This window comes from Lepidochelys kempii, chromosome 5 (assembly GCF_965140265.1).
Source record: "Lepidochelys kempii isolate rLepKem1 chromosome 5, rLepKem1.hap2, whole genome shotgun sequence".
Lineage (NCBI taxonomy): Eukaryota > Metazoa > Chordata > Testudines > Cheloniidae > Lepidochelys > Lepidochelys kempii.
In genome coordinates, this window is record NC_133260.1 from 100,319,982 (window position 1) to 100,343,696 (window position 23,715).

The window sequence follows — 23,715 nt, forward strand, 5'->3', positions numbered from 1 at the left end:
TATTACACATTTCAGCACCATTGCCTCTCGCTGCCTACCACCATCCAAATATAAATACTGGAAATGAGAAAAGGATAAACCAGGCTTTATTGTTAAAGTGATTTCATAGTTTCTAATAGAAAGCCTGCGTAAGAGGTGCTGAGTGCCCACAGTTTCTGTTAACCTAAGCAAGGTTTGCAAGAACTCAACACCTCTCAGCATTGCGCTGCAATAAACCTTAGCAGAGGCATAAAAACTCACTGGTTACATCTTTCCCCTGTACTATGTCGCTGCAGCTACTTCCTTCTCCTCGTCTTGGGCCATTTTCTCCCTTACACATACATACCTTCTAAGCATGAAAGCACACAAACCCTTTTATTTCCAAAGCGTTGCATCATGTGTATGAGGAGCATTGACTGATTTGTTTTGTTTCCACGCAGATTCATATGAAGACCATGCCAGCGGCCATGTACAGATTGTTGACTGCTCAGGAGCAGCCAGTTTACATCTGAGGCCGATACCTCACCTTCACAACGTGCATGGAGGATGTTTCTCCTCGTCGGTGGTTGTGTTTCTAGTACTGCATTTTTGTGTCTGCAGAGACATCTCTCTCTCTCTCTCTCTTCTCTGTCTCTCTCCAACATTTTGCTGTGTACAGGGAAAAAAATTTCCATTAGACTTTTTTTTGTTGCATCTTTTTACAAGTTAAGCTTTATGTAATTCCTCACAGAATAGAAAAATTAGTTATTCACAGCTAGTTTAACAAAGGACTGATTGCACTTCTTCAAGCTCCGTCATCAGTTGTATTTCTGTGGCCATCACTCGACAACACAAATACATTAACTATTGCTAAATTAGAAAGCTTGCTTTACAAACAGATCAAACCACAGGGTAAAGTTCTCCTCTTGGACTCCACATAGAAGATTTTTGACTCCATTATACTTTTTTCTCTGTGTGTGCACTGAGCGTAACATTACCAAGAAAGAGTTCAACATACACAGGGAGAGCAGAGAACCAAGGGGATAATTTTGCCCTAAAGGAGATGTTAAAAGCCTATGAAGAATGAGTTAATGAGTAAGTGATGTTGTGGTAAAACTCATAATTCAAATGCACACCTTTTAATTGTCTTTAATGTTGATTCTTCAGGATCATGTAACCTCAAAGGTGGTTTGTATGTTGCTGAAATGCGTAAGTGTGTCATTGTCCTCACTAGCGCGTATTAGAGGAGGTACTTTCACCATTTGGTCACGCAGGTATGAGAGTCTTTTTTTCCCCACCCAAAAAATCTTTCTTCATTTTTAGATGTAGGACATCTTTTATATCCCCCTCCCTACTCAGAGGTAGGAGAATGTTAAGTGGCCTGTATATATAAAGCAGGAATTATATTTTGGGGGCTTTTGCTGAAAATCTAAATTTTTAAAACTCTTAAATACACAATTTCTCATTGGTGAGTGTGGGGTGTGTGTATATATATATTTAAAACTATGTGCTTGATATTTATGAAATTTGAACAAAAATAGGTCTACATACAGTTGTAAGTAGTTTTATTACTCTGAGCCAGTATTAACATATCTTTGGTCCAAAGACTGTTTACTTTTAATTACTTTTTTTTTTCTTTTGCTCATGATCTGGATAACAGTGGGGGAGGTCGGATGGGAATGAGGAGAAATTAATTTATTTGTAAAGTGTATATATATAAAAGTTAATTGATGGTTCTCCATTTGTAGGACATTAAAGGGTTTTTATGTACTTGTACAATGAAGAAGAGGGTTCAAAAACGTTGTGGTGGGGTGCATGACATCAAGGATTTGTGTGGTCTATAAATTTTGGAGAGTGGAGCTGGGGGAGGAGGGGAAGAAGATAGTAATAGTAGTAGTGACGCTCCTCTTTCCAGAAAGAGAGACCTCTCTATTCATGTACAGTAGTTGTGTTCCATTAGTCCTGTGTACTCACATTTAAACTCATATATAACTGTGAATTTAGACCAGTCGGATGCCTTTAAATTTATCAAAAGTAGCAGCTTTTGCTGTATCTTATTATGACACAAAGATTTAATGTGATGAAAATACTGGAGCAGGACAAAACAAAAATCTCATTCTTTTTTTTGGGGGGGGGGGGGGGCGGGAGGGTGATGGCCATTAACATCAGTCTCTCATTTAATGAGGGATGGACTGTGCAATATAAGCACTGTGGTTGCAGACTGGAGATGACGTTTGGAATTGTCTCCAGAGATTTCATAGATTAGATATACGTGTGTGCATTTCCGTTAATAAGTGAGCTGTGAAAACTCTGCCTTTGTCTGATCACTTAGTTCCATTTGTGATCAGGGGCCCAATTTTCCCTTCAAAAACAATGGACTGAGCGGAGAGAAAGAAGATAAACTTTTTATTTCAACTGGCAGCAAATACTGGAACTATTTGAGGGAGATAGTGGAATGGTGAGTAAGCTGTTGTAGTAAATGAATATGAGTACTGTACAATTATTTGACATACAGCAGTTCTTGTTGTTAGGTAATCAAATCCCAATCTGTGGAATAACAAACTTTACAAGGGCATGGTGGTGTTAATCCAGATTAGTATTTACTCTGCCATCAGACAGATGCAAATAGATTGTGAATTACTTGTGAGTAGAGTTTTTATTGTCAGGCATCTGGTTTATAAAGGTCATAGGAACAATTTTTTTCATAACTTCCCATATGTATAGTAATATATGTAAATATGATATATACCACGTGTCATTTAGAAGATTATATACAGTGCAGCCTTTCCATAAATTACCTGTGTGGAAAGCTACTCTTGCAGACATACTTACCACAATGCTGGTTCCCAACTTTAACTCCCATATTAATTTTCTGCTTTTGTGGCTCTAGTCAACTCCCATTGAGGAATCTTTCCATCGACTTCAGTGTAAGATGGACCAAGCCCTCAGTATGCAAATGACTATAGGGCTGTAACAATGACTGATCCTTAGAAACTAAGGGCCCTATCCTGCAAACGCATGTGTGCTTAACTTTAGGCACCTGAATGACACATTGACTTCATTGGGACTGCACATGTGAGTGCCGGATTGGGGCCTCACGGAGAATGTGAATTGTTCTATTACAACAGATGCATTGTGATTTCTGAACAGGGACGGACGGACAGACAGACAGAGTATGCGCTCCTAATGTAAACAGCCCCAGGAGCTTAGTCTGGAAAGGGAAAGCGAGTTTCAGAAATACAGTGAACTCAAAAGGGAGAGTTGACACCTCTGTAGTCTGTTGTTTTTTCCACTGATGTTTAAAAGATGTTAGACCAGCTGTTTATGTTAGTATTTTAGGTGAGTGAAACTGTCCATGGGTTGAAAGGAATAACCTACCATTTTACATTCCTTCTCTTCCATGAAGGTCCTGCAAAGCTGTCCCTTCACTGTTTAGTACAATATTACTAACTTTTCAGTGTTTACATTAAGGATGAAATGTCCTTTTATTTTTTTATTGGTAGGTTTCACACTTACTCGTTTGAATCTGTTTATAATTTAAGGCTTGGTTTGTATTTCTTGAATGCAGATTTTTTTTTTAATTTTCTAAATTAAATCTGTTTATGAAGATGGTGTGGGTGAGATTTCTTGTATATATTTAGCACAGTACTTAGAATATGAAGTTTTACTATTGTTCTGTAAAGAGGGTGAATAGAAATTATTGTAAAGCGTTGGGAAAAGTATAGTATTGTATTTGTAACAATATTGTTCTTTGTAAACACTAAACTTGATCTCTATATATAAATATAAATATATATATAAATATATGTGAGCCTGGAATGTTGATACTGCACATCTATTGAATGTAATTCCTCTGACTTTTTTTGTCACAGGTCTCTGACCCTCTGTCTGTAACGCAGTTCCAGTGGTTTGATTGATTTTTTTTTTTTTTTTTTTTTTAGCCAGCTGTTTTGTTGTGATGTATTTACTGTGCTACATTCCTTTATTTAATGGAGCGCTACTGTCGGTAAGATTTGCAACAATAAAAAACAAAAACAAATTGGGCAGGTCTGAGAGTTTGCTGATGTGATCACCAATATTGAATGAATATTTTTGGGGGGAGTGCTTGAGCCCCACCCCTGAGCAGTGTAGTTAAGGTGACCTAAATCCCTGTGTAGACAACACTAGTTCGATGGAAGGTGGATTACCCATGCTGATGACAGGAGAATCCAGTCAGCACAGGTAGTGTCTACACTGAAGAGCTACAGTGACACATCTGTGCCGCTGTAGCATTTTAAATGTAGACAAGCCCTAAGTCTTCAAAGAACTTTTTGTGGGTAACAAATTCTAATGAGAACTTGAATCTGCAGAAGTATTATACACCAGAGAGACTGTAGAAGAAAAATTGACTTTGCAACTTCAGACATTGATTCACTAATGTTAATGTGAAAGTCTAACCTTGCCTTTACCTGTATTGGATATAGACCACAACACCTCACGTTACCCTCCTCATATGGGCCACAGAAGATTTCTTCCCCCGTCCACTACTCTGTGGACTGGAGATCCCACTCTTTATCTTATTCACCCTCTCTGCTGTGGCCAGAGGCCTCACCCAAGCTAGCAGTCAGTTTTTACTATGTACATCCGACACAGGTGACAGACATTCCAATACCTTGCAACAATCTAGATGAGCCTGAGATACCACTGTACCTGATATAGGACGGAAGGGAGCCTGCTGGTTATATCGTATAACAAAAACCAATAGTATTTTAGTTCACATATGCAAGGGGGGGAACATTTACTTTTCTTTTGTGTGACAATTGGAGCAAGAGTAATCTCCCACCAGTAAAAGGAGGATGGGTGTGACAAAAGAACAGAGCTAAGACATGGCATACTTCCAGGCTATATTTAGTCAAATTACAACTTTCTAATGACAGGTTTCAGAGTAGCAGCCGTGTTAGTCTGTATCCACAAAAAGAAAAGGAGGGCTTGTGGCACCTTAGAGACTAACAAATTTATTTGAGCATAAGCTTTCGTGAGCTACAGCTCACTTCATCGGATGCATGAATCCCTTTTTTAAAAACATTGATATTTACAAACTTAAATCCATCATAATAAAGATTTTTTTGGTTTGTGACTATACATATTTTGTTACTGGAAGCGAAGGAACATTTTCTTTAAGTTGTAAAATTGAAAGCTCACAGTGTTATTTACTATTCCTAAACCTCATTAACTTGCTAGTATGATATCTCATGATTTTTACATACGAGTTGCAAAGGGCCAGTTTACAGAGTTAGGAATACATTTCACTTTTAAACCTGACACAAGTAGGCGTGCAGGCCGCTTGACTTGTTTGTGGATAGGCATCCTCTGCAGATAGTACTTGTTCCTTTTGAGATACTGCAAGGGCTGTAGAAAACAGACTTCATTGATTTCAGGAGAGACCAGCAACTTTATTAGGTCATCATCTATTTATGTGCAGCTGAGAGCCATTCATGTGAGGGATCCAAGGAATTTTTGTTGACTGCAGAGTGGGCTACTGATAAGATTGTTCTGCCGCAAATAGGATTATGTATAAAGAGATTATCCATGAAGCTGTCTGACTCTTCTGGAGAAAGACAGTGCTTCCTAAGAAACCAAAGAATTGGACAGCCAATGTTCCCGGTAAGAGTATTTACTTCTCATGGACTGAAGGACAGATTGAAATGATCTCATTTCACATAGTATTCTACTTCACTGAGGTTTTTGTTATTCTGAAGCCAAGAGCCATCTACTAGAGCCATTGTATTCAAGCCTCCTTACAATGTCCAGCATTTATAACCATCAGTGCTGCTCTGAAACTCATCAGGTGAGTTGTTGCCAGGTTTTGGAACTTCTGTAGCTTTCTCTAATCTTTTTATTAATTTTCTGATGGAAAAACTTGGATCTTGCACCTTTTACGTCCTTTGCAGGCATCTTTGTGTTGTTACTTTTTTAGTTGCATGCCATCCAAATTCCATTTCCACTAGCAACAGTCCCATATAAAAAAATCTCTTTTATTCAAAGGCAAAAGGTATAAAACTGGATTGAGGTTGAGAGTATATTTCAGTAATTTAGGGAAAAATACATTCCAGACCTGCTGTCATTATCCCAAACACAAGCGTTATAAACCCAGAAATTCAGAGTTAAAGTTAAACTTAAAAGAAACGTAAACATGTAAGGTATAGAAATGCACAGTTAGGCACCCAAGACCCTTGACGCCGTTATAGTGACGCAATTGCAATAACTGTATGATTAATCTGTTTTAGTGTTCATACTCCCAGAGTAATGTTGATTTTTAAAGACACTTTAGAATTTTTCTTATTCCACATAAAATCTCTTCTTTCAGAGAAACTCAAAAAGAACTGCCCTCTTTCAAAATGGCCACGATTTCTTATTCTCAATTGAACTTAGGCTGTGGGCTGCCCTCAGGGAAGATGGCAATGCCCTAGGCCAGAGGTTCTCGAAGTGTGGTCCGCGGACCACCAGTGGTCCACGAGCTCCATTCAGGTGGTCTGCGGATAGTTTCCTCTAAGGTGTGTCCCTGGGTGGCCGCACATGAGAGAATGAAGGGCCACCCACCTAACTAGTGGAGCCGCGCAGGCGTGGCTCCACTAATTAAGTGCCTGGACCCTGGAGAAGATGCACATGTAAGGTGAGGTAGTGGCCTTGGGAAGAATAGGGGGCAGGTGGGAGGGGGCAGTGGGGTGAGAAGAGGGGGTGGGGGAATTTGGGATGTGCAGGGCTGCGGCAGCCAGAGAAAGAGGCGTGTTTCCCTAGCTCCAGGGCTGCAGCTGCTGGGGAGAGATGGCCCTCCTTCCCAGCCTCAGCTCTGTGGCTGCTGTGGTGGGGGAGAGACCCCCCCTCCTTCCCAGCCCCAGCTCGGGGGCTGCTGCTGCAGGGGAGTGAGGGAGAGACCCCCTTCGTTCCCAGTTCCAGCTCGGGGGCTGCCGCAGCAGGGGGGAGAGGGCACATCCATCGCATTAGAAAGGTAAGACTACTGATATTAAAATAGGAGTTGTGTGCTTTTATTTGTAGAACAAAAAAAGTTTATTATTATTGGGGTTTTTATATAGTACTTTTATCCAAAGCGCTTTACAATAGCTAATGGTACAAACCACATTTGGAAAGATCATTAAGTGGGCCGCTGAGACCCTCAGCAATTTTCAAGTGATCTGCGAAAAAAAAAAAAAGTTTTGAGAACCACTGGTCTAGGCTGATAGGAGATAAAAGGGCCCATTTTAACTCATTAACAACTATACTTGTAAATTCTTAGAAAATTCACTCAATGCGCAGACTGCAAGTGCCGTACACTTGGGGGAAGATACATTGTTATGTATGAAAGGTATAAACAGTTTCAGTGCTGCTCTAAGTGTAAAACTCAATTCAGCCCTAACTCTTGTGCCTCTATACTATACTTTCACTGCAAATGGGAAAAATCAGTTCCTCTGTCTTTTGTGGACACCCCTGTCTCAGTCAGCTTCATTGACAACCTAATACAACTCCTTTTCTGGGAACCACCCATATCTCCCAAATTCCTCATTTGGAATAGTGAAACCCAATGTCTATAAAAATGCTTCCTCTCAGACTCTGCCAAACTATGCATGAATGATTTGTCCTACTATTTCTGTTCTGTCTCTGCAATAACCTTTATGCTGTACTCATCATTGGAATACTCATATTTGAGCACCTTGCTGCAGATGGGGAAATTGCAGGAGAGAGAGGTGAAGCAATTTACCCAAGGTCACACAGAGAGTTAGTAGTAGAATCCCCTGACTCCCAGTCCTCTGCACTACTTCCTGCAGCACACCGTCTCCCTTTCTGAGCTGCAACACTGATACATGAAAGATCTTTTGTCATAACAAGAATATTTTGGGTAGGTTTTTTTTATTTACTTCAGCACCAAAACTCTTATGTTCTCCTCCTGTCTTGCACTGGGATGTTTTAAAGCTATTAAAAATATGTTATTACCCTGGGCTCTCTGAATTTAACTTCAGTTCTCTCTCTTTCTAGTGCTAATCACATTAGTCCTTACCATGTAAGCTGAATTGTGCTGGGATGCTTTTGTGCACGTAGGGAATGAGCCATATGTCGTCTGGCTAGTGTAGCACTAAGGACTCTCGAAAGTGCTATGGCAAGGTTGGTCTTGTGCAGCAAAGGCTGCAATAGACAGCCTAGCTTGCAGCTTTCACCTTTTGGCCACTAGCTGCTGCATTGCGGAACTGGCTGTTTAGGTAGCAACAACCCAAGCTAAGGGGTGCAAGGGCGTAAAATGTAAATGTAAGTTGTACTGACATTTTGCATTCTCCTCACAGGACAGGGGCTGTCTCTGTTTGTTTCTTGTACCGGGCTGAGTACATTGTCAGGGTTCACTCAGTAAAGTGAAGTAGTCTGTTATGCTTGGTCAGAGGCAACCATGAAGATGTCAGAAGCCCACCCCCACTTCCCCTTGCCCCAACAGAACTTCTGGGAGGCATCTGCCATGGTGCGATAAGGGCCTGCTCTTACTGAACTCAATAGGACAAACTGACTGCAGGAGCAGACCCTAACTGAAGCCCAAATGGGGTCCATCAAAACAGCAGGATTACCCTAACATGCTGGTATAATTCCCAGGGGTGATGCATCTTGCAGTCACGATGCTGCAGGAGTGTGTGGGCTAAAGAGAACAATTCTTTGTAGTCTGTTTTTAATATTTGTGTAGCCACAGTTAGCTCCTTAGTGGCTCTTTAGCCCTTTTTTCCTTACTGCCTAGGGTAACTGGGGGAATCTTTCTCAGTATTCAACACCCTTTGTTTCCCTTGGTTCCATTGCTTTTCTGTAGTGTACAGTTGCATTAGACTACAGTTTTTTCTGACCACGTCATGCATGCCTGGTCCACAGTAGGTTGCAGGGCTGCTACTAGCAGGTCAGAGTTTGCACCACATTTGGCCTGACTACAGGTCCTCTGTCATACAAGAGATGTGTTCTCTTTAATATACCTTAATGCACAGCCAGGTCCGGCTGTTACTAGCTCAGGTGAGGTATGTTACACATGGCTCAGGCGAGTGGCTGAACGTTAATTTTGTGTGGTTTTTCTGCCAGTTCCCATCTTCTTTCTCATTCCAATACTCCCTGATCCCTGCCTAGCTGTACCCTTCCTTGGCCTTTCTCCACTTTTCCTCTCTTTTTCTCCCCTCCCCTTTTATTGTTGCTCTTTTCCTTGTCTCGCCATGTTCCTTGTATTCCCTCCACTTCAGTCCTTGGGGGAAGGGCATTTTGTTACTCCCCCTTCACATCTAAGGAACTGAGACAAATGCCTCTGCCTCGCCAGCTAAGGGGAGAAGCCGAGGAGATCATCGCCTCCTTTGCATTTATTCTCACTCTGTGTGTGGAGTGCAGAGGTGGGTCAGTGCTGACAGGATTTTCTGCTCCTTCCTATGGGAGTGGGAAAATCTGGGGAGAAGGGGCATTCTAGATCTCTCCGTCCCCCTCAGGTGGAAGGAGGAGGAGAGGAGACCATACCCACTTGAATAGCTGAAACGTTTCTGTGTAAATATAGCATCCAATTACACCCTCACCCAAATAAATGCCCATTTTTCCAACTGCTGCTTTATTTTATTGGGAGGCTGAGAAGGGGGATTGTAGTTTTTGTTTGGTTGGTTTTGGGGGTTTTTTGTTTTTGTTTTTGTTTTTCATTTTGATTTTGCAGAAATGTTGAGGAAAACTGCTCCAATTCTGAAAAGGGCACTGATTTGACCACTTCAATGAATGCCCCCTTGTGGTCACAGAGAGGCCCATCTGTAGCTTCAGCCAGACTATAAGAAAAATGTGTGTATGAGGTTAACTTTCTTAAACTCAAAAGAGCTATTAACTGTGGTTACAGAAGCCTGGTCTGGGAGAGTTTAAAGCAAGGCGGCATTGGCAGATTCAGATCAGACTCATAAAATGAAGTTCAGCATATGCAAGGTTTGTATAACCCTCGCCTGGAAAAAGTTTTAAAAAACCCAAAAACCTACTAATCTCTTCTTGAAGTTTTTCTCTATGCCAACAGTTGCACTGTTTCCTCCTCTTGGCCCATATGCAGTAGTAAAGATAGGATACAAAAAATCTAAGGTGATAAACATTGATCTCTCTTCACTTAGTACTTCATCTGGCAGCTAATGATGGGGCAGAACTGTATGATTGAAGTTAGCTGTTGGACAGTTTGGAGCTCTTGAAATCCATGAGTATTTTAGAATTTCTGCAAAGGTAGTTAAATGAATGTCACATCTGAAACCTGAGAAAGAGAAACAAGCAGCTGATCCAGCCTTCTTATCTCAAGTGTCCCTTTGACTCTTTATTCTCTCTAGCTGTAGCTCACCTCTTTTCCACCTTCTCTTAACATGCTACATCATCTGGTCGGTCTTCAATAAACCTATTCTTACAGTTTCATGACCTTCCATTTTAGGATTTATCTATAAATGTTGGACAGAACAATGTGCTAGAGAGAGTTTGGAAAAGTGAGTCTCTTCTCCCTGATAATAAATTGTGTACACTGTTTTAGTAGGATTTCTGCTATCTGGTGGCTTTAATATGTATTGATTGTTCTGGGGAAGTGCAATCTTTGGTTTTTCCTTTTTAAAAAAAATCTGTCTTTTTCAACCAAAATGGAGAAAAAAGGGTCTAGTGGAGAATTAGGAATTAAAGCTTAATCAATGTGGTTGTTGATTAAAAGCAGATAAGGAGGTGTCTGACTAAAGAGAATTAGGAAATGAACTTTACTAAACTGCTGGCAACTATAGTTGAAAAATTGTGGCTATTTGGGATGTAGTCAAAGGATTTGAGGAAAAGACGTGGTACTGATTATTTAGTGGAAGAATCCTGGGAATTCCTTACCATTAACTTCAGTGGACTTTGACATAGCCTAGCTAAACTACTGTGATTGGCATCTTTCAGTGTTTTGCCCATGGGATTGTGAAACAGGAACTTCTGGTATCCAATTCCAACTCAGATACTGACTCCCTCTCTAGGTTTGGGTAAGACACTTAACTTCCCTGCCTGTTTCCCCATTTGGAAAATGCAGATAATTCAGAACACCCCTGAGACAAGGGTAGGTGAGTAACTTTTAGCTAATATTTGCAAAGGATATTGAACGTAAATAAGTTCTAAGAATGTTCGCTGTTGTGCAGATGGAATACCTGCTGGCTTAGATCTGTGTGAGACTCCATGTAAGCAAATCTAGGAAAAAGGAAAGGATTGCAGGCTCCAATTTCTGTATTCATTCTAATGCCTTATGGGCTGGCGGAGACACAGGGTACCATAGATGCTGCTAGAGGGGAACATTCTAAACCCAAATCAACTTTGCGATGGACTGTCAAGTCTTTTGTTTGAAGTCTATAACTGAGAGATGACGAATTACCTTTTTAATGTTGGTACAGCACCTAGCGCAAAGGGGCCCCACCATTTAATGGGGTGCCTAGGTGCTACCATAATGGAAATAATAATAATATAGGTTGCGTATTATAGTATTGCCAACCCTAAATGTTTAAAAATCATGAGATTGGCTTTAAAATCATGAAATTATGTAAAAATAATAATTTGGTGTTTATTTGCTATCTGCTTTTTGAGTCTTTAGGGTGCGTGGGGGTCACACTTTGAAGCTTTCTCTACAGCCACGAGGGCTAGAAACTTAATTTTTCTTTAAGAATGAAGGCTGAAATCAGCATATCCACTTGACTCCAGGAGCTGGAGCTTTAAGGAAAACAATAAGTATCATGAGACTCATGACAAAATCATGAGAGTTGGCAACACTGGACTAATTTGTTTGGTCTAGGCCAGGGGTGGGCAAACTTTTTGGCCCAAGGGCCACACTGGGGTGCAAAACTATATGGAGGGCTGGGTAGGGGAGGCTGTGCCTCCCCAAACAGCCTGGCCCCTGCCCCCCATCCAACCCCTCCCACTTCCCACCCCCTGACTGCCCCCCTCAGAACCCTCCCTCTCCTTGTCCCCTGACTGCTCCCTCCCGGGACCCCATCCCCCCAAACCGTGCCCCCCGGGACTCCACCCCCATCCAACCCCCCCTGCTCCTTGTCCTCCGACTGCCCCCTTCTGGGACCCCCGCCCCTAACCACCCCCCGGGTGAGCAGGCTCAGCTCGGCAGCAGGATCCAAGTGCAGAGGGACTTAAGGTGGGGTAAGCTGGGTGCGGGTGGCTCCCTGGGAGATCTGGATGCACAGAAGCTCATTGTGGGGGTTCCAGGGGCAATGGGACACTGCATGGGATCCAGGTGAAGTTGTTTGGGGCTCAGGTTCATTTGGGTGGGGGGTCCAGGTGCAGGGGTTCAGTGGGAAGGGTGTCTGGGGGAGCTCAACGGGGTGGTACAGATGCAGGGGAGGTGGGGCTTGTCAGGGTGAGGGTTCGATGGGCCTGCTTAACAGGAGCCCCAGCTTTTGCCAAGGGGATGTCATATGCTGGGCTCCTGGTTCCCCTAGCTCCTTCTTTTCCCCATCCCATGACCCTTCCCCTGCCCACTTCTCTTCCCCATCCCATGGCTTCACTTCCTGGTGTCCGGTGATTTCAGGACTGGGTGGCGGGAAATGGAGTGACCTGGCCCCAGCCTGCTCTGCTCTGCTGTGTTCCTGGGAACACATCCTGGGAACTACACGCCAGTCAGCCTCACCTCAGTCCCCGGAAAAATCATGGAGCAGGTCCTCAAAGAATCAATCCTGAAGCACTTACATGAGAGGAAAGTGATCAAGAACAGTCAGCATGGATTCACCAAGGGAAGGTCATGCCTGACTAATCTAATCGCCTTCTATGATGAGATTACTGGTTCTGTGGATGAAGGGAAAGCAGTGGATGTATTGTTTCTTGACTTTAGCAAAGCTTTTGACACGGTCTCCCACAGTATTCTTGTCAGCAAGTTAAAGAAGTATGGGCTGGATGAATGCACTATAAGGTGGGTAGAAAGTTGGCTAGATTGTCGGGCTCAACGGGTAGTGATCAATGACTCCATGTCTAGTTGGCAGCCGGTGTCAAGGGGAGTGCCCCAGGGGTCGGTCCTGGGGCCGGTTTTGTTCAATATCTTCATAAATGATCTGGAGGATGGTGTGGATTGCACTCTCAGCAAATTTGCGGATGATACTAAACTGGGAGGAGTGGTAGATACGCTGGAGGGCAGGGATAGGATACAGAGGGACCTAGACAAATTGGAGGTTTGGACCAAAAGAAATCTGATGAGGTTCAATAAGGATAAGTGCAGGGTCCTGCACTTAGGACGGAAGAACCCAATGCACAGCTACAGACTAGGGACTGAATGGCTAGGCAGCAGTTCTGCGGAAAAGGACCTAGGGGTGACAGTGGACGAGAAGCTGGATATGAGTCAGCAGTGTGCCCTTGCTGCCAAGAAGGCCACTGGCATTTTGGGATGTATAAGTAGGGGCATAGCGAGCAGATCGAGGGACGTGATCGTCCCCCTCTATTCGACATTGGTGAGGCCTCATCTGGAGTACTGTGCCCAGTTTTGGGCCCCACACTACAAGAAGGATGTGGATAAATTGGAAAGAGTCCAATGAAGGGCAACAAAAATGATTAGGGGTCTGGAACACATGACTTATGAGGAGAGGCTGAGGGAACTGGGATTGTTTAGTCTGCAGAATAGAAGAATGAGGGGGGATTTGATAGCTGCTTTCAACTACCTGAGAGGTGGTTCCAGAGAGGATGGTTCTAGACTATTCTCAGTCGTAGAAGAGGACAGGACAAGGAGTAATGGTCTCAAGTTGCAGTGGGGGAGGTTTAGGTTGGATATTAGGAAAAACTTTTTCACTAGGAGGATGGTGAAACACTGGAATGTGTTACCTAGGGAGGTGGTAGAATCTCCTTCCTTACAAGTTTTTAAGGTCAGGCTTGACAAAGCCCTGGCTGGGATGATTTAATTGGGGATTGGTTCTGCTTTGAGCAGGGGGTTGGACTAGATGACCTCCTGAGGTCCCTTCCAACCCTGATATTCTATGATTCCTGGCTCCCAGCTAGGAGCCGGCTGAGTGGAGCAGGCTGGTGAGTGCAAGGCAGGCCCCCGGGACGCGTAGCTCAGGGGAGGGTGTTTGCAGGGAAAGGGGTGGGGCTGGGGCAGAGCAGGGGTTGGGGCAGCTTTCCTGGCTTGCTCAGCCGGCCGGGAGATAGGGCTGGCCGGGGCCCCTTCTGACTCTGGGCCCAGTGCCATGGTAACGGTACTGGTGACTGCTGTAGCAGAGCGAAACCCTGCTCCCAGCTGCACCAGTTTAACTGTGTGGTAACTGACTTTAGTTGTCTGAATCCAGAGATCAGGATTAGACTCTTACTTTCCTGTTCAATGGCTGACACATTATGGTGTGGCATGTAATAATGTGTAAGGCTGACACTGCTGTTCAGGGAGACATGCTACCTTGCTATAGCTATTAAAGATGACCAAGTATTAACCAGCCACTGTAGCCAGGGACTGATCTATAGGGAAGGGATGTGTCAGAACTGCAACCTGACAAGCTTTGTTTCAAGACAAATTACTCCTGCCACACAGCCCAAAGCCTCCCATTCTGCCTTCAAGCTACATTTGCTGTAGAAATTATTAAGATTCATGGATATTTCCAACTTCAATCCCAGGAGAGGATATCTGACTTCCAACTGTCACTGGATTCCAACATGGATGATGAAGGTCATGTTAGTAAAGCTAGTGAGTTAGAGAAGTATAGTCTTGTCAGTTTGGGGGGGGAAATAAAAAGCACCTAAGCAAGGTTCTGAAAAACACTTGAGTGGTCAGTCTGCAGCAGGCCTAGTGACTGTTTGGCATTAAAGGTGCATCCTCTCTAGCATATACACACACATTTTAACCTTCAGCCCATATGGAACGTTAGCTGCAGATGATTGGTTCTCTAATGTGGGGAATCCTAATTCAGCCCCTGAGTACACAGGAGCAACAAGACTGATCTGGCCCCAAGTAAGCAAGTGCCATTAAATCTGAGACAATCTCTCGTTCTAGTAGAGTGCTAGCCTAATTCTTCTGGATTAGGCTGTGTGAAACATTGTAAGATGATGAAAACGCAGCTTGGGGCAGCTTTCTCAAAACTGGCTGGAAGATATTTGACTTGCTTGTCATCAACCAGTTATGCCCAAGACATCAGACGCTGGTTACGTACAAAACTCCCCCGTTCAATGCCTTGTTCTCCTAAGAAGGCCCCTATTCCACTGCTATCATGCTATGACTTTCTCTTTGGCAGATGAGGTGAAAACCTTTGCTTATTCTCCGTGACCAACATATTTTAGTTAGGGAAATGGGAGAGATATTGAATGATTCCCATATTTCTTTAAAGCTTTTGCTACAGCACATGTGACCTACCACAGGTGAATTTGCTGTCACTGCGTAGGACAGTTGGTCTTGTAAGTCATTACCCTCAGGAATTTACCTGTGGCCAAATTCTGCTCCCTGTCCAAAGTTTGGTGCAGTGAGGTTCTGCAGTATTCAGGGGGACAGGTTGTTCCTCAGCTTGCAGTGCACGATGGTCAAAACTACCTTGGAGCTTCAATTCTATTTCCTTCCATCACTCCTATGCAGAGGGGGTTGGGTGGTAGATTTGTAGATAGTCTCTGGCTCCATTTCTGCTCTTCAGACAACTCCTCCTACCCTCTCATCCAGCCAGCTATGCAAAGTGCAGGTGTTAAGGACTTCCCAATCTATTCCCCACTCCCTGAAGGGATAAGAGGGCAGAATTGCCCCTGAGCTATTATGTGTCAAGGAAGTCACAAAAAAGAAGCCATAAACCATGAGAGGTTAATTGCCACCACACCTACATTGTATTTTCTTTTGGCTGAATAAAGCAGGCCACACTTCTATCAAACTGCATTTGTGGTGTTTCCTTCCTTGCTACCAATCCTTGTCACCTTGCAGTACTGAAGCTAACCGAGCCTATTAAAAAAATACTCCATTCAAAATGGTTCAAAGGCCTTACTCCTGGAAGGCACTCTTATGGTAATCAGAAATTTCCCTTGAAGCCCAGGTGCTCCAGTACATACACATCTCTATGAAACACTATGAGTGATGCTAATCATTTACAAGTGAACTGCTTGGGGCAAAGTTAAGTGATTAATGACCTAACAATTATGACTTTGACACTAGACAATTGCTTCCAAGGTGCTCATAATTGATTGGTTCTACAGCTGTTGGGGGTGTGGTGGGGATAATTTGTTCCATTGAGACTGTGTCCTCGATTTTGCTGTGGGAAGATATAGTTTTACTGCTTGATAATTATTATTAAAAAGGTAGATGCTGATCCTGCTCTGAGCTTCAGATGGATGCAGGGACCTGCCTGAGTGCATCAGCTGCTTTCCCCAAGCAGAAGGTTCTAGCTAGTGATCAACATTAGCATGAACAAGCTGTGTAAACAAAACAAAAAACATTGATTCCAGATATACAAATTAAACAGTTTATTTCTCTTCCTTCAAGCAAGAATAAACTGATTCAACTCTTTCTTCTTCTAATCAAGCTTAATTAGAACTTACAGTGTACAGCTTTTAGTTTTTCCCAAGGAAAGTGATTTAATAGTTACCCTAAGTAAAGCGTTAACAGCAGGAATATTTCATCTCACTTAAAGGACAACTTGTATCTTGCTGCAATACAGGAAGCTGCTATAAATAGCCTTAATGCTACAAACAATGAGCCTGATCCAAAGCCCATTAAAGCCAATGGAAAAAGACTCCCAGTGGCTGTAGAGGGCTTTGGATCACGATCTGTATCCTTCTACAATACAGAAATGAGGCTAAATTCTGTTCTCAGTTACCAGCATAAATGCAATAGAATTTGCCAAACTATTAGTAGTCAGCAATTTTACAAATTTAGTGCCTTTTTCCACTCATCTGCAAACAGACCGACTCATGGATTTGTACATTATTCAGAATGACAAATATTTGATGCCAGTGTATTTCAGTTCATGGGTTGCTCATGAACTGTTCACTGTGCTTTGAGTATTTGCTGTTCCTAATTCACTATTTGTGTTGTGTGACTGAGGTCACCAAAAGCCCAGGATAGTATTTCAGTTCCCTGACTAAATGACTGACACCCAAGCCCACAAAGAGTTTTCAAGATGGCAGCACAAAACACTTTCACCAAGGCTACTTGTGAAAGTATATACTGTTCTGCAGTATTTGCACAGCTGTAGTATGGAGTAAATCCATAGGGCCGTATCACTGCAGGGATACATTGACATAGCTCAGCTGAACTCAATTGAGGAGCTGTTCCATTGACTTCAATGGTTTTATACAGACATGAGATTAGAATTTGGCCCATATGCCCCAATAAGACAAAAATGAATGAATTCATGCATAACCATGCCTACCTCAAAAGTCAAGGTACAGTCATTCAACTTTATCCACTGTATAACATGTGATTTAGTAACAAGAATGAATCAATTCCAAGAACTGAAAAACTACAACAGTGCGCCAAAACAATGATCCGGGAATATACTAATTGCACCTGGATATCCTTGTTTTAAAGCCAGCTGGGAACCAGAACAACAAAGAGAAAAGTTTTATAGAATTAACTTTGTCAAAGAGTCTCCGGGGCAGGTTCCAAAAGCGTGAAAAAATTTATTCGTGATAGTCTCATCAACCTGCTTGTCAGAGATGATTTTCCAGCCCTGTTGGTTTGTCGCACCCAGGAACTCAGATAAGCAACAAGACCAAATCAGAGCACAGTTTCCCGTACAACTCCAATGAGACTATGGGGCCGTTCGTGCTCTAGTCTCTGGGTTCTCCTGTCTGCTACCTGGTTTTCTGATGTAGTGAAAGTACTCAGATCTCCACAGCTCTCCAGGTGCAGCAGCCCTGGGTGTCTTCTAAACGGGAGTTTATGTGTCCTTGATGTTGATGGCTGAGCTGGAGTCATAACCTTCAAAGAAATGGAAAAAAGTTAAACTTCATTTCATTTGGCTTCTCAGTTGTTGCTTTTTAAAATATATTCTACTGAAGTCACCCCGGCCCAACTTCCTGGGGGTAGGAAGCTGCAGCTTTCGCTAATATTTCTCGGATAACCACATGTACTTTTCAAGTACATAAAAGGTTGTTACAAGGAGGACAGAGGAAAATTGTTCTTCTTAACCTCTGAGGATAGGACAAGAAGCAATGGGCTTAAATTGAAGCAAGAGTGGTTTAGGTTGGACATTATGAAAAACTTCCTAACTGTCAGAGTGGTTAAGCACTGGAATAAATTGCCTCGGGAGGTTGTGGAATCTCCATCATTGGGGATATTTAAGACCAGGCTGGACAAACACCTGTCAGGGATAGTCTAGATCGGGTCAGCAACCTTTCAGAAGTGGTGTGCTGATTCTTCATTTATTCACTCTAATTTAAGGTTTTGCATGCCAGTAATACGTTTTAATGTTTTTAGAAGGTCTCTCTTTATGAGTCTATATTATGTACCTAAACTATTGTTGTATATAAAGTAAACAATGTTTTAAAAACGTTTAAGAAGCTTCATTTAAAATTAAATTAAAATGCAGATCTTATCAGTTTAGTGTAGTGGTTCTTAACCTGGGGTGCACGCATCCCCTGGGGGTCTGAGATGCCCTTTCTGGGGGTGCGAGACATGCAAGATTTTTTTAGAAGGTAAATCATCGAAAACACAAATTAAGCACAGGCACCTAAGTACAACTACTTTGTTTCATCAACCCTATGTATTTCTTAACATTATACATTTTTTAACGATTACTGTAATACACGAAGTTTTTGAGTTTAAGTTTTTAAGCTAATTGTAGTGTAATTTTTGATAAGGGGTGAGAGAACATATTTTGAGAACTCCAGACTGTCAGTGGGCTGAGTGGGGCTGGGTGGAGTGTATGAAATTGCTCCCCATAGGAATGTGTTACTTACGGTGTACTACTTATGGCTGCCCGTCCTGATGCTCTGAGCGGCAGGGTAAGGGGACGGGGAACGGGGTGGTTGGATAGGCGTGGCAGTCCCAGGGGGCCTGTCAGGGGTCGGGGAAGTCGGGACAGGAAGCAGGGGGGCTTGGATGGGGGGCTCGGGTCCCAGGAGGGGGCAGTCAGGAGACAAGGAGCGGAGGGAGGGGCGGGGGGTTGGATGGGTGGAGGGTTCTGAGGGGGGCAGGGGACGAGGAGCAGGAGGGGGTTGGATGGGTTCTGAGGGGGGCAGTCAGGGGGTGGGAAGTGGACCGGCTGTTTGGGAGGCACAGCCTTCCCTACCCCGGTGTAGTGTATTAAATTTCTCCCCGTAGGAATGTGCTACTTACAGCGTACTACTTACGACTGTCCGTCCTGGTGCTCCGCAAGTAGCACATTCCTGCGGGGAGAAATGTAATACGCTACATCGGCGGACAGAACCGCAGACTGGCAGTGGGCTCCCTCCGCCGGCTCCTGCCAGCTGGGGTCCTGGCCGCTGGCACTGCTCAGCCCACTGCTGGCCTGGGGTTCCATTCAGCCAGGCCGGTAGCAGGCTGAGCCGGGGCGGGGGCCAGGACCCCGGCTGGCAGCAGTGTGCCAGTAAAAATCGGCACACGTGCCGCAGGTTGCCGACCCCTGGTCTAGATAATACTTTTTCCTGCCTCGAATGCAGGGGACTCGACTAGGTGACTTCTCGAGGTCCATTCCAGTTCTGATTCTATGTCAGACTTGCTCACAGTTCGTTAATGTATATCATGATATGGCAGGTACTACATTGAAAAGCGTACATAGGCCCAATCACTGATGGGGCGTGGGCCATCTGGGGTGGGAACATCTTCCTCCCCACTTCCCACAGCATGTGTGCAGGATTAGTTCATTTTTACTCCTGGTCTCCCCCCAACATTTTTTTCTAAACATAGGTGTCCTTCTGATATTAGCTCACCCAAAGTGCAAGATAATGATCAGTAATGGTCCAAGAGTGATTATTTCCCATTTTTCCCTATTTCTAGCCTTCCCTTCTTACAAAAGCTATCACTCTATACCAGCTATCCTTCAGACCAGCTCTGAGAAGGCTGCTCTGGTCTGAAAGACCCATTTTTATGTAAAGACCAAACCTGCAAGAAACCTTTGTAAAGAAAACTGCCTAGTTTCACAATTTTGGTTACTTCCGCAGAGTTTCTCAAACCTTTCCTTGAACTTGGACAAGGTTATGGCTCTGAGTGAAACCATCAGCCATGTATCAGCTTCAACATGAAGCTAGGGAAATCTCACACGGTTCCTTTGATCCTAAAACACAAAGCGAAATGCTGGGGGCAAGAATCCAGGCAAACCAAAGAGTTGCATAAACCCTGTGTGAACTATAACCATAGTTGGTTAGTCTCTAAGGTGCCACAAGTACTCCTTTTCTTATAACCATTGACTTTTCCACCATTTTAATAAAGAATCACTTGTGCGGTAGATCCACCCGCCTGAACATTCTGTGTCTCCAGGGTACCCAAGACATTTCATGAGAGTGTCTCTGGCCTGTAAGTGGATTATATCAAATTATAAGAAAAGTTTCTGAGTGCTCTTCCTGTTACTATAAGGATGTGTTCCGCATTGTCTGCTTTTCCTCTAGGTTACTTTGTATTTGGTTCAAGATTCCCTGAATAAATAACAGAGAGAGGTCGCTTCTGGTAGGGTTTTTATATCATGTATTTCTTGAGTAATCCTCTGCCTGACTGCTAGAAGTTACAACACACAGCTTCTTCCCTGAGAATAAAGGATAGAGGAAAAGAAAGATAGTCTTGAGGCAGAAGCCAGGGAGTCAGGAGATTGTGACTCCTAGACATTTTGTTATGACTCCATTGTGCCTTGTCAGCATGTCTTTTGAAACTAAAGTGTGCTGATTGTTGATATTGGACTAGTACAGATTCATGTGCACAATTTCAGGGGGGGAGGGGAGGAGGAGGACGATGATTTGATAGCTACCCCATTATGTTTCTCACAGGCTCTGTTTCACAGACCTGCAGCATCCCTCTTCTCTCAGTGGCTGGGGGGAGTTAGCCTTCTATGCGGTGGATCAGTGAGTCTGAACTATATGCTCAGCAACAGTCTTTGTTGTTTCCTGGCAGCCTTGGAACTCGGAAAGGAGAGCCACATATACCTGCCCTGTAAGGGCTGTAACTGGGAGGGCGGAACCAGGCCAAACCACCTTGGGGAGTTCACCAGAGGGGCAGACAACTACCCTATATTATCTAAAACTGGGACAGCAGGGCAGTGACTGCTTTGGAAAGTAAGGGGGTTTGCTTACAAGTCTCCCTCTCTAGGAGGCTGTTTTGGTCCTGTGATAGAGGCTGAGGAGCAGAGTCCAAACCCTCCTTAAAACTCTCCTTTTCTGTGATAGTTATAAAAAAAACAACAACTTGACAGTGGTAAAGTTGTTGGTGTGCAGAACACACTGCTTACCATACTGCCCAATATTGGCTCATTGTTTCCTTGTACTCCCCTATCTGTTGGTATCCACCTGTTGGCTCTTGCCTTACACTTAGATTGTAAGCTCTTCGGGGCAGGGACTGTCTTTTTGTTATGCATTTGTACGGCACCTAGCACAGTGGGGTCCTGGGCCATGACTCAGACTTGTAGGGGCTATGGTAATACAGATAAATACTAATAATTTTGGAAAGCTGCTGACAGTTCCAGCCCTGGTTGAGGACTTGGGGAAATAAGGATGAGTCTGGGCCTCTTTTTAGAATGCAGACTTATTTTTGCATAATGGGATTTGCAGCCGAGTTGTAAAATACAAATAAACTCAACGTGATCAAGACTGAATTAGCCCATTGGCTTTAAAAATGGCACTGGAGTTTTAAGAAGGTGTAGCAGAAAGTTCGCACTAGAAACAACTGATTATAGAGAAACCAAGAGGCTTAGCTATTTTACAGTAACTTGTAAAACTTGAAGGTAACAGATATTTTAGTTATATTCTTAGATGGTGGCAGTAATTAACATTTTTATGTCTTCACTAAATTCAATTAGCTCTGGACACATACCACAATGGGGTTTTTTTTGTTTGTTTTTTGCGATGGGGTAATAAATTATAATTTCAATTTACTCTGTTTTATAATCTTCTACAACCTTTCTTCTGTGTGAAGTATAATATTCTCATGTCACTTTGTAGTCCATGTTTCTGCCACAAGGGATTTTGCCCTGTTTTTGCGGGTGGGGAGGAGGCTAATATTCATCTGCCTCTTAATTTTATGTATGCATGGTGTTCACACTATTTTGAAAAATGTTTTCTTGTTCCACTTCCCCTTCCCTGAATCTTGGTTAGCTCTGTGTTTTGCAAATGTATTTTAGATACATCACTGCTTGGCTTCTCATTCTTTCCCAGAACCAACCTGACATACCAGCAAACCCTGCTAGAGGTCAAACACTGACTCTTGCTACTATCCAGAGTGCAGCTGTAAACTGTACCAGTGGTTTGTTTGTATGCTAGAGAAGCCAATTAACAAAGTGAGGAAATATTTAGGTCTCCGGTTCATCGCAACAATAATAATAAGCTACCTGCTCCAGGAAGCTGGCGCTGGTGATGGCTTCCTCCATGTGTTCTTCATCCGACTTTAAAACAGATTTGATATTTTCCACCAGTTCGTGTATGTCAGGGGTCATGCTGCAGGAGGACTGCTCTAGGAACCTTGCCACAAGCAGCTTAGTGTCTATGTATGACTTGTAGTCTACCAAAGACCGGGGTCTTGCTCTCAAAGCTCTTGCTCTCAAACCCTTTCTCAAAATGACAGTGGCCAGTTTTGGTTTTAATTCAGTCTGAGTTGCAGCTTCACAGCTTAGTACCGGACCTGAAGGCAAAAACAAAAACAAAATAATCAAAGCCCCTTTACTTTATCTGAGCAGTCGAAAAAACGTCAAAATGAGATGTCAGCACTGACAGCAATTCAACACTGATACATTGCACAAATAAATGTGACATCGTGGTAACCAGTGCAATTTAATTATTGCCATGCTAGCACCAGTGGTAATAAGCATCATAAGTACCACTGATTTTTTCCCCACTCCCACTGTATTCTGATTAAAAAAAAAATCTATTCTGAGGCATATTGTGTAAATAAAAATTGCTACTACTGTGTTTCGGTTATGAGAAAAGCACCCACAGGTTAATAAGGCAACTCTGTAATGCAAGCATTATGCCAGGGATGATAATTCCAGGAGGAACTCCGGTACCTCTCATCAAGGGAGCTCAAACTACATGGAAGTGACTTCCCTAGTTAGTTTGGTAGCTGACTTCCATCTCTGCAGCAACTGAGTATTTCACTTTCAGATGGTTCAAGGCCACATTGTATAGAAACAATTACAAACTGGGCTCTTGATGGCGTGTTTTTAAGTGCTTAAAAGCGGCTTTTAGGTGCAGCACAGAGCATCCCCTGCTTCTACCATATCTAATCTGCCAGTAATAGATGACTGTTTCATGCCATTTAACCACTGCTTCAGGAGCACTGTGAAAGAAGGGGAGGAGGAAAAAAGACGGAATGGAAAAAACGCATGCAGGAGAAGAACATGAACCTGGGGGGGAAGATGATCAGATGAGAATATGCTGAATGCTATATAGACTGGTAAGTATGACACAGTGACAGGTTCCTTCACTGCTAAAGACAGACAGAAATTGCACTTATTTTATTATCCTAAGCAAGCAGCCATTATTAAAACCCACACATCATTTATTTTGTGAGAATTTTAATATGCATCAGCAGCTCCTGGTAGAATTCCAGCAATTCGGAATTCCCGACTGAAAGTTGGGAGGCTGTAGTTAGTGGGGATCAGGGCCGGTGTAACCACTAGGTGAACTAGGCGCCGCTGCGGAGGAGACACAAGGGGCCGGGCTTGGCTG

At 43.3% G+C, this 23,715-nt stretch overlaps 2 protein-coding genes across 8 annotated transcripts in view; one reads left to right on the forward strand and one right to left on the reverse strand.

The window, feature by feature from the left end:
* The window catches only part of APBA1 (amyloid beta precursor protein binding family A member 1), a 97,792-nt gene that overhangs the window by 49,283 nt on the left and 24,794 nt on the right, over window positions 1–23,715 (forward strand). For 2 of the 6 annotated variants that reach the window (XR_012159080.1, XR_012159079.1), the window contains exons 12-13: window positions 420–1,053; window positions 23,319–23,440. Coding sequence is in view for 2 of the 6 variants with exons in the window: in XM_073345184.1 (XP_073201285.1) it covers window positions 420–491 (72 nt within the window). In the remaining 4 variants the exon portion in view is untranslated. Of the gene's footprint in view, window positions 1–419; window positions 2,085–2,306; window positions 3,974–23,318; window positions 23,441–23,715 lie in introns of those variants that run through there. The other 4 variants (XM_073345184.1, XM_073345185.1, XR_012159081.1 and 1 more) reach the window with 3 other exon arrangements.
* Window positions 16,354–23,715, reverse strand: part of ENTREP1 (endosomal transmembrane epsin interactor 1) — a 44,107-nt gene continuing 36,745 nt past the window's right edge. For both annotated transcript variants that reach the window (XM_073345190.1, XM_073345189.1), the window contains 2 exons: window positions 22,380–22,669; window positions 16,354–17,827 (listed from right to left, as the gene is read on the reverse strand). In XM_073345190.1, coding sequence (XP_073201291.1) covers window positions 17,624–17,827; window positions 22,380–22,669 — 494 coding nt within the window. In that variant the 3' untranslated portion in view covers window positions 16,354–17,623. The remainder of the gene's footprint in view (window positions 17,828–22,379; window positions 22,670–23,715) is intronic.